The 11,309-nt window shown below is 54.2% G+C and overlaps 1 protein-coding gene across 2 annotated transcripts; it reads left to right on the top strand.

Annotated features, from left to right (window-relative positions):
• The first annotated feature begins 4,664 nt into the window (after positions 1–4,664).
• On the top strand, positions 4,665–9,478 carry BHLHE41 (basic helix-loop-helix family member e41). 2 transcript variants are annotated; one of them, XM_032689350.1, is made up of 6 exons: positions 4,665–4,686; positions 4,903–5,006; positions 5,264–5,327; positions 5,613–5,720; positions 5,944–6,055; positions 6,177–9,478. In XM_032689350.1, exons 2-6 carry the CDS (start codon positions 4,945–4,947, stop codon positions 7,190–7,192), a joined length of 1,362 nt encoding a protein of 453 aa, XP_032545241.1. In that variant the 5' UTR covers positions 4,665–4,686; positions 4,903–4,944; the 3' UTR covers positions 7,193–9,478. The 2 variants fall into 2 exon arrangements, with proteins under 2 accessions (XP_032545241.1, XP_032545240.1); XM_032689349.1 differs by having other exon boundaries at positions 4,670–4,709.
• Positions 9,479–11,309: the final 1,831 nt, after the last annotated feature.

Consider the following 11,309-nt stretch of genomic DNA (forward strand, 5'->3'; position numbering starts at 1 on the left):
TGCAAACAGTTTGCTTCACTTGAAACAGGTCTTTAAGGGGAATTTCCAAAGTGATGGAGTAAGGCACAGTTCCTGGTGTTTATCAGGACATCACCACGCCTGACTTTTTGCTCCAGTGCCCCTATTTCACCAATCTGACTTTCCCAGGTTTGGAAGTGTCTACACTCTCCTGAGTGATTAGCTGGGCCACCGTTAGCCCAAGTGCTGGTCTAGTTTGGTGAGTCTGGTAGATTTTGGCCCATTTCACACAGCCTAGGAGTGCCTCTGTGACCAAAGTCCCCCTTGTAAGGTTTTTGTATCAGTCCTTCACAAAAACATGGTTCTGACTCTGTCCTCCAAGCCGGACCTACCCCCATTTCCCCATTTTGCAACCCTGCAGAGGCTTTGTTGCACACTGTGTCTTGTCTTGGCCCACCACCTTCCCACACTCAGGTTATTTTATTTCTGTTTCTGAATTCAGCTGCATTTTTGCATGGCCACTGTCTCTTGCTTTACATACATTTGTGGACGTGTGGTACACTCTGAAATGGAAAGTTCTCTTTTCTCCTCCCTGCGTGAGCCACAGAGCTGCACTGACAGGGCTCCAGTGACTGACCAGCTTCTCCCCAGTGTCTGCTTCCTGGCCCAAAGCTCTGCTGCAGCCCATGATTTAAGCACCTTGGCACATTCCTCTACCTCTCACAGCATCTCTGGCTTCCCATTAAACACAGGGATATCATTTCTGGCTCAGGAAGTCTCTGCACCGCAGGCCACCGGGACCTGGGAGACTGGCCTGGGGAGCTTGCATTGCATGCTCTGTTTGTCTGCTCCTCCCAAGGCATCTCCTGCTGCTCTCCAGGACAGCAGGACCTTTTTTTCTTACCCAGCTCAGGTTTTATAAAAAACTCTCACTTTTCCCCCGGTCTCAATCTGGTCATCCCATAACTGAAAAATCTATTAATAGGTCAATGCCCAATTTCCCCTGGTTGGATATCTTGTTATTCAACCAAAATGATCCCGATCCTTCAGCTGAATTCTCTTTGTCCCCCACTTTGTTGCACACCGTTGACCAGCTTTAATTTGATGGTTGATTCCAGTCATACAGTCAGCCCAGATAATTCAATCTCTTTTCCTGAAGGCAAGTGCTCACTAATATAAGAGCTGACCCCATCAAGTTGGCTCCTAGGCCCCTATTTCAGAGCCATTCCCTTACGCCGTGGTTATGGGCTGAGTCGGATAAACCTCCCAAAATGTATTCTCCTCAAACACCGTGGCTTTTGCACTGATTCAGCTGGGACAAACAGTCTGACTCCTTCCTCCTGCAGACTGGGAATGGTGGCAAGTGCTGGTGGTAGGCGTTGTGCTGGCTAGCTCTTGTCTGCAGCAGGAGGCTGTTTTTTCCTGCGGTGACCTGCAAGACTTTTATTTCCTTTTCTGACTGATTTTCTCAGTTTCTTAACTCTTTGCTGCGGTTAATCTTTGCTTGTAAATGGGCCAAAGCTTTTGTTGTGCCTCTTATTTTCTGGAAAACATTATTTTTCCATGATAGTCATGCTGCTGATCACCTCTTTGATCCATCCTGCCCTTTTAAACTGGGAATCTTCCAGGAGAATTTCGCACTCTCTCTGGACACTGAAGCCTTTTATCCTTGTCTGCAGGTGACCTCTTATAAACCTCTCTTAGAAGTTCCAGATGTTGAACTCCTTTTGCAAAGTCTCCAGCTGTCTCGGCTCATGTTTTGCATCTTTGGTAATTTTCAATTTCCGTTCCCACTTGGTTCCAGAGGAATCCCAGAATTAGGACTTCTCCTCCTAGAAGCTGAGTCTCTCCCCGGACATTCTTTCCATAATTTGAAGATTTGCAGGTTGTTCCAGAGAGGACGAAGCTGGCAAAGACGCTCCAGAAATACTCCAGGTGTTCCACAAGGAGGTGCTCCAGAAATGCTGACCCCTTGCTCCCCACCCCCTATGTTCCTTATGGAAACCATGCAAAGCCCTGCTTTCCTGCCCATAGGAGGAATCAGCTGGAGGCAACTCTTCCAGAGTTCAAGCTCCCTTTGAGTCACTACTCCCCCAGGTCTCCATGTGCTTTATTTCAGGGTTAGGGCTCCTTCTACTATTTGGGCTATGCCTCTACTTTTCTGGATGCTTTCTCTAGGACCAGTCCAGTCTGGAGGAGAGGAATTTCATGCTGATGGTGCTTGTTTCTCTCTGCCGACTAGCAAGACAGCCTATAGCTCCATCTTAGACGTCCCACATGGATGCCTGACCTGGAGCAACCAATGCATCCTTGATGGCCAACTACTGCTGGCACATGCTGGCACTGAGCAGAGTTTCCCTCGCAGTCTGTGGTCCCCCTTCCCAAGGGAGCTGCCCTATATGGTCCAACCTTACCCAAAGCAATGGCCTGAAGCTGTCTCAGGGGAGGTTCAGGTTGGATCTCAGGAAAAGGTTCTTCCCCCGGAGGGTGGTTGGGCACTGACCAGGCTCCCCAGGGCCGTGGTCACAGCACCAAGGCTGCCAGAGCTCAAGAGGTGTTTGGACAACACTCTTCAGCACATGGTGGGACTGCTGGGGTGTCCTGTGCGGGGCCAGGAGATGGTTCCTTCCAACTCAGGATGTTCTGTGTTTCCATGAACCAATGTATCAGTCTGCTTTCCTCACCAGCAGCAGATTCTCCCAACTGCCTCTGCAGCAGTCCAAAAGCCTCTCCTTCTGACCCCCACCCCTACAACCTATAGGAATGCGGTACCCATGTGTGTTGTTCATGTTTAGCCCCCAGTTTAGCTGCACGGGCAGCGTGGAAATGCCATCAGGCCAACAGGGAGAGGGCTGTACAAGCCCGCAGTACCGCTTGCTGCCTGCCAAGCAGGAGCCTCAAACACCTCATCAGAGCCTTCGCTGCTCCTAAAACATCATTCGCACTTTACGTATTGGCAGTGCGGTTCAAGCAGCCCCCCCCCCCCCGCATACAAAAATCACGAGTTACCCTCCTGGCCAGATTACCTGTAAAGCACCATCGTTAGCAAGTAATAATGTCAGGTTCCCGTCTCTGTTTTGGCAGCCGGGGGCGTGTTTTCTGTTTATTGGGGTAATTCTCTCGCCGCCTTTCCGCCCCCCTCCGCCAGTTGCTGTGGGATCCCGCGGTTCGGGGGTCACGCAGCTCAAGGACGGAAGGGAGCAAAACCGAACCAAATGAAAGGCAAGAGCGGTCAGGGCTGGCGGCGTGGGATAAACACATCGGTATGGATCGCCTTAGCTGACACTTCCCGCCGGGAATACCGGAGAGAACCCGGCAGCCCGGCTCTGCTGGGGGATGGTGGTGGTGGTGTCCTCTCCCCCCGCACCGCACGTGGGGTCGGGGCCACTGCTCTCTCCGCACACGCCGCACACCCCGCACGTTGCAGGGCCACACATGCCGCGCCGGCGTGCGGGCACGGCACGGCACACACGCGGGGACACGCGGGGACACACGCGGGGACACGCACCCGCGGGGACACGCACACACAGCGCCGCTGCACGGGGCGCGGGGAAGAGCATCCCATTCCCTCGGGCAGCGGCACCCCCTCCTCCCGCTGGCGGGGGGGTCCTGGCAGGCTGCCCGGCCCAAGGGGAGGGGGATTTCGAGGCTGCCCGAGCCGGGGGGTGCCCGGTGCCGCCGCGTGCCAGCGCCCGCTGCGGCGGGGGGGCGGCGGCGGGGCAGGGCCGCCCGGTGCCGCCGGCGGCAGTGATGTGGCAGCAGGTCGCGTCACGTTGCCGGCCCTGTGCTCGTACCAGTGTGAGACGGGATTAGGGAGGCGGCTGTCGGTGCCGCCGCCGCCGGCGGGGAGCGGGGGCTGCGCGGGCGCGCCCGGCGCGCAGGGACGAGGGAGGGCGAGGGGAACAGCGGGGGGGGGGGGTGTTCTCCCGGCCCGCCCCGTCCCGGGGCTGCCGCGGGCCGGTCACGCTGCACCGGGGGCAAATCCTGCCAGTGTCACCCTCTGCACGGGTGCGGGCTGCCCGAGGGCAGAGTCAGCAGCAGATATGTTTGTATTGCAGATATACGTGTTTTTATGTATATAGGGCTCTATACGCGAGTCCGCTTGTATATAAGGAGCGCTTTTGCCGCGGTCTGGCGTTGCAGGCGGGCCCGGCTCCCGTCCAAAGGTCGGGCGGGGGAGCCGCCGGGATCACCGCGGGGCGAGAGCTGCGCCCCGCGCAAAAAACCACGCGTGTCCGTGCCCACGCATCCTTAAATCTATATACAACGTATGGCGAACGCGACCCCCTAATCGCCCTCTCCGCAAGAGAGGGGCTCGATTATTCCCCGTTCTTCCATCCTCCCACGCCTCCCCTCCGGGCATGTTTTCCACGGGCGGGTCTCCTCCTCAGCCACAAATAAAAAATAATAATAATAAAAAATAGAAAAGTAAATTTATTTTAAAAATAATATTAGAAAAATAATAAAAATAAAAAATATAATAAAACCACGACGAGAGCGACAGCAGTCGCGGCAGTAACGCTGACGATGACAGCGGCAGTGACACACGGAGGGGGGAAGCCGCTGTCTCGCAGGGCGGCCCCGGGACCCCCCCCCCGGTTCTCCCCCGCCCCGTCCCCTCCCCGGTCCCGCCCCCGCCCGCGCCGCACGTGAGCCGGGTGCGGGGCTGGCTGGCGGCGCGCGTGCCCCGCGGGCAGGCGCGGCGGCGGCGGCGGGAGCTGCGGGCGTGTGCGCGGCGAGCGGGAGCGAAGGCGGGCGAGGGGGGGAGCGGCGGTGGCACTTGGAAGAAGGGGAGGGTGGGGGGAGGTTGGGGTTGGTGGTGGTGGGGGGGAGAGGACGAGCCGCCGCACACTTTTGGCCACTTGCACGGGAGAGGGGGGACGGAGGCTGCATGTGCGCAGCGTCGCTTGCGGATCTCCCGAGACTGATCTCAGCATCCCGCAGGCTCAGTCAAAAGCAGCGACGAAACATCAGCCGCTGCCAGACATGGATGAAGGAATCTCCCGCTTGCCGGAGAGGCAGCTACTGGAGCATAGGGATTTTATAGGGTAAGGCGGCGGGGCAGTATCTCTGTCTCGTGTCTCTACGGCGTTTTCGTCTTCTTGGGAAAGTGCAGCGGAGCGCCGGGAGCGGCGCCGGCTCCCCGGCGGGGCGCGGGGCTCGCCGCCTCCCTCCGCGGGCGGACCCGGGCGATCCTTCGCCCAGCCCTTCGGGCAGAGCGCTCGGCGCCCGTGTGCCCATCGAGGAGGTGCCAGGCAAGCTCCCGCTGCACTTGCCCATGCCGGATCTTTGTGTTTTTCTCCAGGTTGGACTACCCTGCCCTGTATATGTGCAAACCCAAAAGAGGCGTGAAGAGGGACGACAGCAAGGTAAGAGTAAGTTTTCTGGGGCTGTTCTCGCTTAAGCGCTTAATTTGGGGTTCGCTGAATTTTACGGCTCAGCTTCGCTCCCAAGAGCATCCCCGGGGGGGGGCTGCGCGTTTAACTTGCCCCCTGAATTGCAAGCGGGTTTACGAGCGAGCTGGCACGGCGGGGAAAGCGGTGCCTTGGCGATAATTTGCGCGGCATGTGGTCCGCATGACATTTGTTTTGGTTTTGATCGGCGTTCCGAGGGACTCAGCCTAACGCTCGGCTTTTCCGGGTCTTGCTAATTAGGAAACGTACAAACTGCCACACAGACTGATAGAAAAGAAGAGGCGAGACAGGATTAACGAATGCATTGCCCAGTTGAAGGATTTGCTGCCCGAGCATCTCAAACTGACGGTAAGGTGCAGGGGGGCGTATATGTACACGCAGATGCCGGCGCCGGCAGCCTGCCCGCTGCGTAGCCCCCGGGACTCCGGGCTGCCAGCCCGCTGTCTGCCCGCCGTCCCGGCCCTAATGCCCCTCGGGGACCGGCTTCCCCGAAGTTAGCGGAGGCGGCGTTTGGCGGTAGCCAAAGCGTGCCGGGAGGTAGCCAAACCGCCCCCTTCCCTCGCCTTTGCAGACGCTGGGACACCTGGAGAAAGCAGTGGTGCTGGAACTGACTTTGAAACACTTGAAAGCGCTCACAGCCTTAACGGAGCAGCAGCACCAGAAGATCATTGCTTTGCAGAATGGTAAGCGGGGCTCGGGGGGCGCAGCGGGGGCCGGCGAGGGGGGGTTTTGGGGGGGCGCGGAGCGGGGCACCCCAAGCCGGAGCCGCGGGCAAACGCTGTCCCCGCTCGGTTCCCCCCGCAGGAGAGCGGTCCATGAAGTCTCCGGTGCAGGCCGACCTGGACGCCTTCCACTCGGGCTTTCAGACGTGCGCCAAGGAAGTGCTGCAGTACCTCTCCCGCTTCGAGAGCTGGACCCCCCGCGAGCAGCGATGCGCCCAGCTGCTCGGCCACCTGCACTCCATCTCCTCGCAGTTCCTCCCCGGCCCCCAGCTCCTCTCCCCGCCGCCGGGCCCCCTCAGCAAGGGATCCTCCTCCTCTTCCTCCCCGTCCGCCCCCCCCTGCGCGCCGGGCCACAAGCCGGAGGGCCAGGCTAACTGCGTGCCCGTCATCCAGCGGACTCACGCCGCCGAGCTCAGCGCCGAGACCGACACGGACACGGACAGCGGCTATGGCGGGGAGGGCGAGGCGCGCCCCGAGCGCGGCCCCGCGGCGGCGGCGGCTGGCGGGGCGCTGCCTGCCCTGGCCATCAAGCAGGAGCCGTCGGGGGACGAGGTGCCCCCCGCGCCCAAGCGGCGGAAGCTGGACCGCGGCCCGAGCCCCCTGCCCGGCCCGCCGGGGCTGGCGGCGAGGGGCGCAGAGGCGGCGGCGGCGGCGGCCGCACTGGTGAGACCCGACGCCGCCCTGCTGGGCTCGCTGATGGCCCTGGGCGCGGGAGGCGGCGGAGCCCCCTTCGGACAGCCGGCGGCCGCCCCTTTCTGCCTGCCCTTCTACTTCATCTCGCCCTCCGCCGCCGCCGCCTACATGCAGCCCTTCCTGGATAAAAGCAGCCTGGAGAAGTATCTCTACCCCGCCGCCCCCATCCCGCTGCTCTACCCGGGCATCCCTGCCCAGGCGGCCGCCGCCGCGGCCGCCGCGGCCGCCTCCTTCCCCTGCCTGTCCTCGGTGCTCGGCCCCGCCGAGAAGGCAGCGGCGGCCGCCGCCGCCGGCCTGCCCCCGGCGCCCCACCTTCCGCACCCCTTCGCTGCTGCCGCCGCCGCCGAGCCCGGCGAGGAGCCCGAGCCCGCGGCCGCCGAGGAGTCCGGTGCCGAGGGCCCGTGAGACGCCCCCGGGGGCTCCCCGCCGCCGCCGCCCTCCCCTCGGACCGAGGGGCCGCCGGGCGGGCACCTGCACCCCCCGGTTTGCCGCGGAGGGCAGGGGTCGCCGGGCTGCCGGGGCCCGGCCCCCGCCAGAGGACCGTCAAGGATAAAATTTGCTACTCAGTATTTTTTTAATGTTTGGCTTTATAAATGCGTAAATAAGGAAAAAAAAAGAAGAAGGAAGAGGACATAGTAAGGATACTTTTTTTTTCTCTATATAGAGTAACTTAAATGTGGCACCTTATTTGGAATGGGTTTATACAGTGTGTCCGTAAGTCCCACTTGGGAACTTGCACTTGTTGTCCGGGAGACCTGGGTGGGTTCAGGGTGAGGGCAGGGGGCGAGGCGAGGGAAGAAGGGCAGACCCCAGCACCTGTGCTAGCACTTTATGGAGGACCGGAGCGTGGAGGGATGCACCCTGAGCCCAAACCTGCAGTGCCTTGAGCACCCGGGGATGCCGCTGGCTCCAGCGAGTTTTGGGTGTGCAAGGGAAGGAGGGTCAGACCCATTACATAACCTTGTGTTTATTTCATTATTTTTTTTGGCTAAGGTATACAGGTGTGGCAAGTGCATTTGTTCTCACCCTGTCTTTATTTAATTCAGTATGTTCCCAAGAGATTCCCCCCCCCCGAACCTTGCTGTATAAAATGAATGTTACTGCACTGAACTACAAAAAGAACCCCCCTTCCCTCCCGCAAGAAAACACAGAGCAACTCATCAGCCTGAACTCATTTCATCCTAAATTCCCAGTGACACAAACTGGAGGCCGTAGGTAAACACCTCGCTGTGCAATCAGGAACGATTAAACCAGCTGGGGTAAGTTTCCCATATGGGTTCTCCCCTCATCCCATGCTCAAAATACTGCGATTTCCCTTTCTGGAGACAAACCAGACGCCAGATAATCACACAGATAAGTCTTTTATAATAAGGCTTAAACCAAGACCTTGCCTAGATATTTTTAGTTTGTTGCCAAGGTAGCACTGTGAGAAATCTCACTTGAATGTTATGTAAGAGGTGAGACACCACAGCCTGGCGAGGAGTGTGTGCGTGTCCGGGGTCCGTCAGTCCGTTTGGTGCATCTGCTGCTGCTGTTGCTACTGTTTTGCCTCAAACGCTGTGTTTAAACAACGTTAAAAACAAAAAAATCTTACTAGCCTACAGAGTGGCTGTATGTAAATAGTTGTTAATACATCCAATTAATGATGTCTGACATGCTATTTTTGTAGGGAGAAAAAAAAATATGTGTTAATGATATTTTGAGTTAAATATCTTTTGGGAGGATTTGCTGAAAAAGTTGCACTTTTGTTACAATGCTTATGCTTGATACAAGCTTATGCTGTTTTAAATTATTAAAAAAAAATAAATCCTGTCTGCAAGAAACCAGCTGTTTTAGAACAGTTTAGTATGTGATATATTAGAAATCAATCTTTATATTCAGTATTTTCCAGCACTCCATGAATTCTATTATCTAAATATTTCCACACTATTTTGTGATTTAAAAAAATTCTTACTAAGGAATAAAAACTTTAATACACAAAATGGGGTTGTCTACTAATTAAAAAATTAATGTTAATACAGAATAATGGGTGCATTGAGCTTCAAACTGTATGACTGTGTGGCTGACAATAATTTAATTCACATTTTTAATCTGGGTTCAAATTTACTTGGTTTCCTTTAACTCTTTAGCAAACTCTGATTTAAGATGTGCATGTTTTACAAAGCAAAGTGTAAAGCATGTGTGTAGAACACACCTTGCTTCTTCCTGACTTCTACTTTTTTCCTCTTTCTTCTTGCAAAATATTGATCTTTGAAATTAACACTTTACAGCCCTGGAGCTGCATGGGAGCTGTCTTTGCTCACAAGGAGCAAACTTTCCAATTTGCCTGACAACCTAATGACGTATCATAATCTCTGCAGGAATGAATGATGGATGTCCCAGCTTGGAAATACTCCATGAAAACTGAACAGTTTGCAGAGGAGGGAGAGCAGGAGGGGGAATAGAGTGGTGAAAGCAGGCAAGTAATCAGCATGGAAATGTACCACCCTAAAGATTTCCGCAGATTTAATATTTGAGCCGTAGATCACCTTTTCTTGCAACAAATTCTTGCAGAGAAATGAAATTAAGGAACCCCTCAGACAGTAGCCAGTGTTTACATAAGAGGGAGATGAAGGAAGCATTCCGTGCTCCCTCTGCTGGTTCTCCAGTACCGCTGACTCTACGCTGACAAGGAATGAAGTTGGAATGGAATAAAAAAAAAACTCCCAAGATTCGTGTTAATTCCAGCAATCCTTTAAAATATAAGAGGAATTATAAACTGGATGAAAAATAAGCAGGCCTTTTACACTACTTGAGTAGGATTGATAAGAAATATGGAATTCCAGTCTTTACATGGAAGCTGTAGTAAATACAATTCCTATTAGAGATATAGGCAGGCTTTCTGTACGAACACCTGAGCGTAGGCCAGGCTTTACATATCTTTCAAATTTCCAGCCTCTGGGACTATGAATCAGTTTAGGTTTCATTGGGCTATAAACCTGACTCCTTAAGGGGTTTTATCAATTTCAGTATTTACCATGTACAATAACAGAAAGGCTTGTTTTTATTAGCCCTTGAATCAAATGTGCCAAATGACTTCACGCCAAGTTGCAGCATCAGTGGAGTCTATTAAGTTTTATGACATAAAACATAAAGACAAAATATGTGCATTCTGATAATCCCAGTGCCTAACAAAAGCAAACACAGGAGAAAAAGGGTTGTAATTGAGGCTGATAACTCACTGATGCTGCTGGCAAAAGGCAAGTGACAGGAAGGACCCTAGTGTCAACCTTAATTATTAAAATTCAGGCTTCCTCAGATCCATTTGGAACCCAAATCAATTTGTATGTTTTGTTGAAAAAAAAAATAAATCTTAGAAACACTGGAAAAGAGCCTCACAGCTTTAAATATACATTCACTTATGGGAGTGCTAAGAGTGCAGGACTGGGTGCTACATTTATTATATATACTGGATTCCATACTCTCGTCCCATAAACCACAAGATAAGGGATGCAAGCTAAATTTCTTATGCAATAAACTTTGAAAACATCTTATTATCCAGTATATTGTATATATGACAGGTTCCATTAGAGTGTTTGAGATTGTTAACTCAATGGAAGGTAATATCATGTACTTCCCACTGAAGGACATGGAATTTTTACATTTGGAAGGGTTACAGTTACGGAACTCAGCTATTAGCTCTGTTTAAGAAAAGCCTGACCTACCAGTTAAGCCATGTGAGTCCTATCCTGGAGCATAATGGGGCCTTGGAGTAGGTCCTAAGCCTGTGTTTTGGGGCTTGTTTAATTTTCACCCCTAGTCAGGGCAGACTGTCTGACATCCAGCAAGCCTGGGGACTGTGTGCAAGGTGTGTTTCAGCACCAGTAGATTCCTAGTCTGCCCTGCAACCTGGGTCTTGCCATGTGTTTCCTTTTCCCTTCCAACCTCAGCTCCTGGAGCCATGTGATCCCTGCCTTATTTGAGATGTTTCCTGCCCAATAGTTGCAGAAATGAATGTGGAAGTACAACCTCAGAGAAAACAACTACCAAAAATGCTGAATTACCCCTCCACAAAAAAAAAAAAAAATCGGATTTTTCTAGAGCTAGTTTCACTCAAGAAAGTCCGAATCTCCCCTGGTTCTACTGCAGGCTCGGAGCAGCTCACTGAGACGCAGCAGAGAGAAGCCAGTGGCTCACCTGCCGCCAGCAGCAGCTGCATGAGTCCTGGACACGTGTGGGGTGGATGTGAGCTGCCACTCTGGTTTCACTCCCTGCATCTTTCTGTGGCTACAGCATCTCAGTCTGCAGGGCTGTCAGTCTGTCACAAGCACTAAATTCATCACAGTCTCTATCACCGCTGCAGGGAGCTGCTCTGCCTCAGACCAGGCTGTTCTGCCTCACTGAACTCACAGTGCACCTGCTGCCTTTTCCTGGGATGCAAGCATTTCCCTTCCCGCCTGGCACTCCTCGGGCCCCAGAGGAGGCAGGTGATGCCTGGGACAGGTGGGAAAAGTTCTTTCTCCTGCCTCCCTAAAGGCCTGTT

The sequence above is a fragment of the Chiroxiphia lanceolata genome, chromosome 5 (genome assembly GCF_009829145.1).
Source record: "Chiroxiphia lanceolata isolate bChiLan1 chromosome 5, bChiLan1.pri, whole genome shotgun sequence".
NCBI classification, from domain to species: domain Eukaryota; kingdom Metazoa; phylum Chordata; class Aves; order Passeriformes; family Pipridae; genus Chiroxiphia; species Chiroxiphia lanceolata.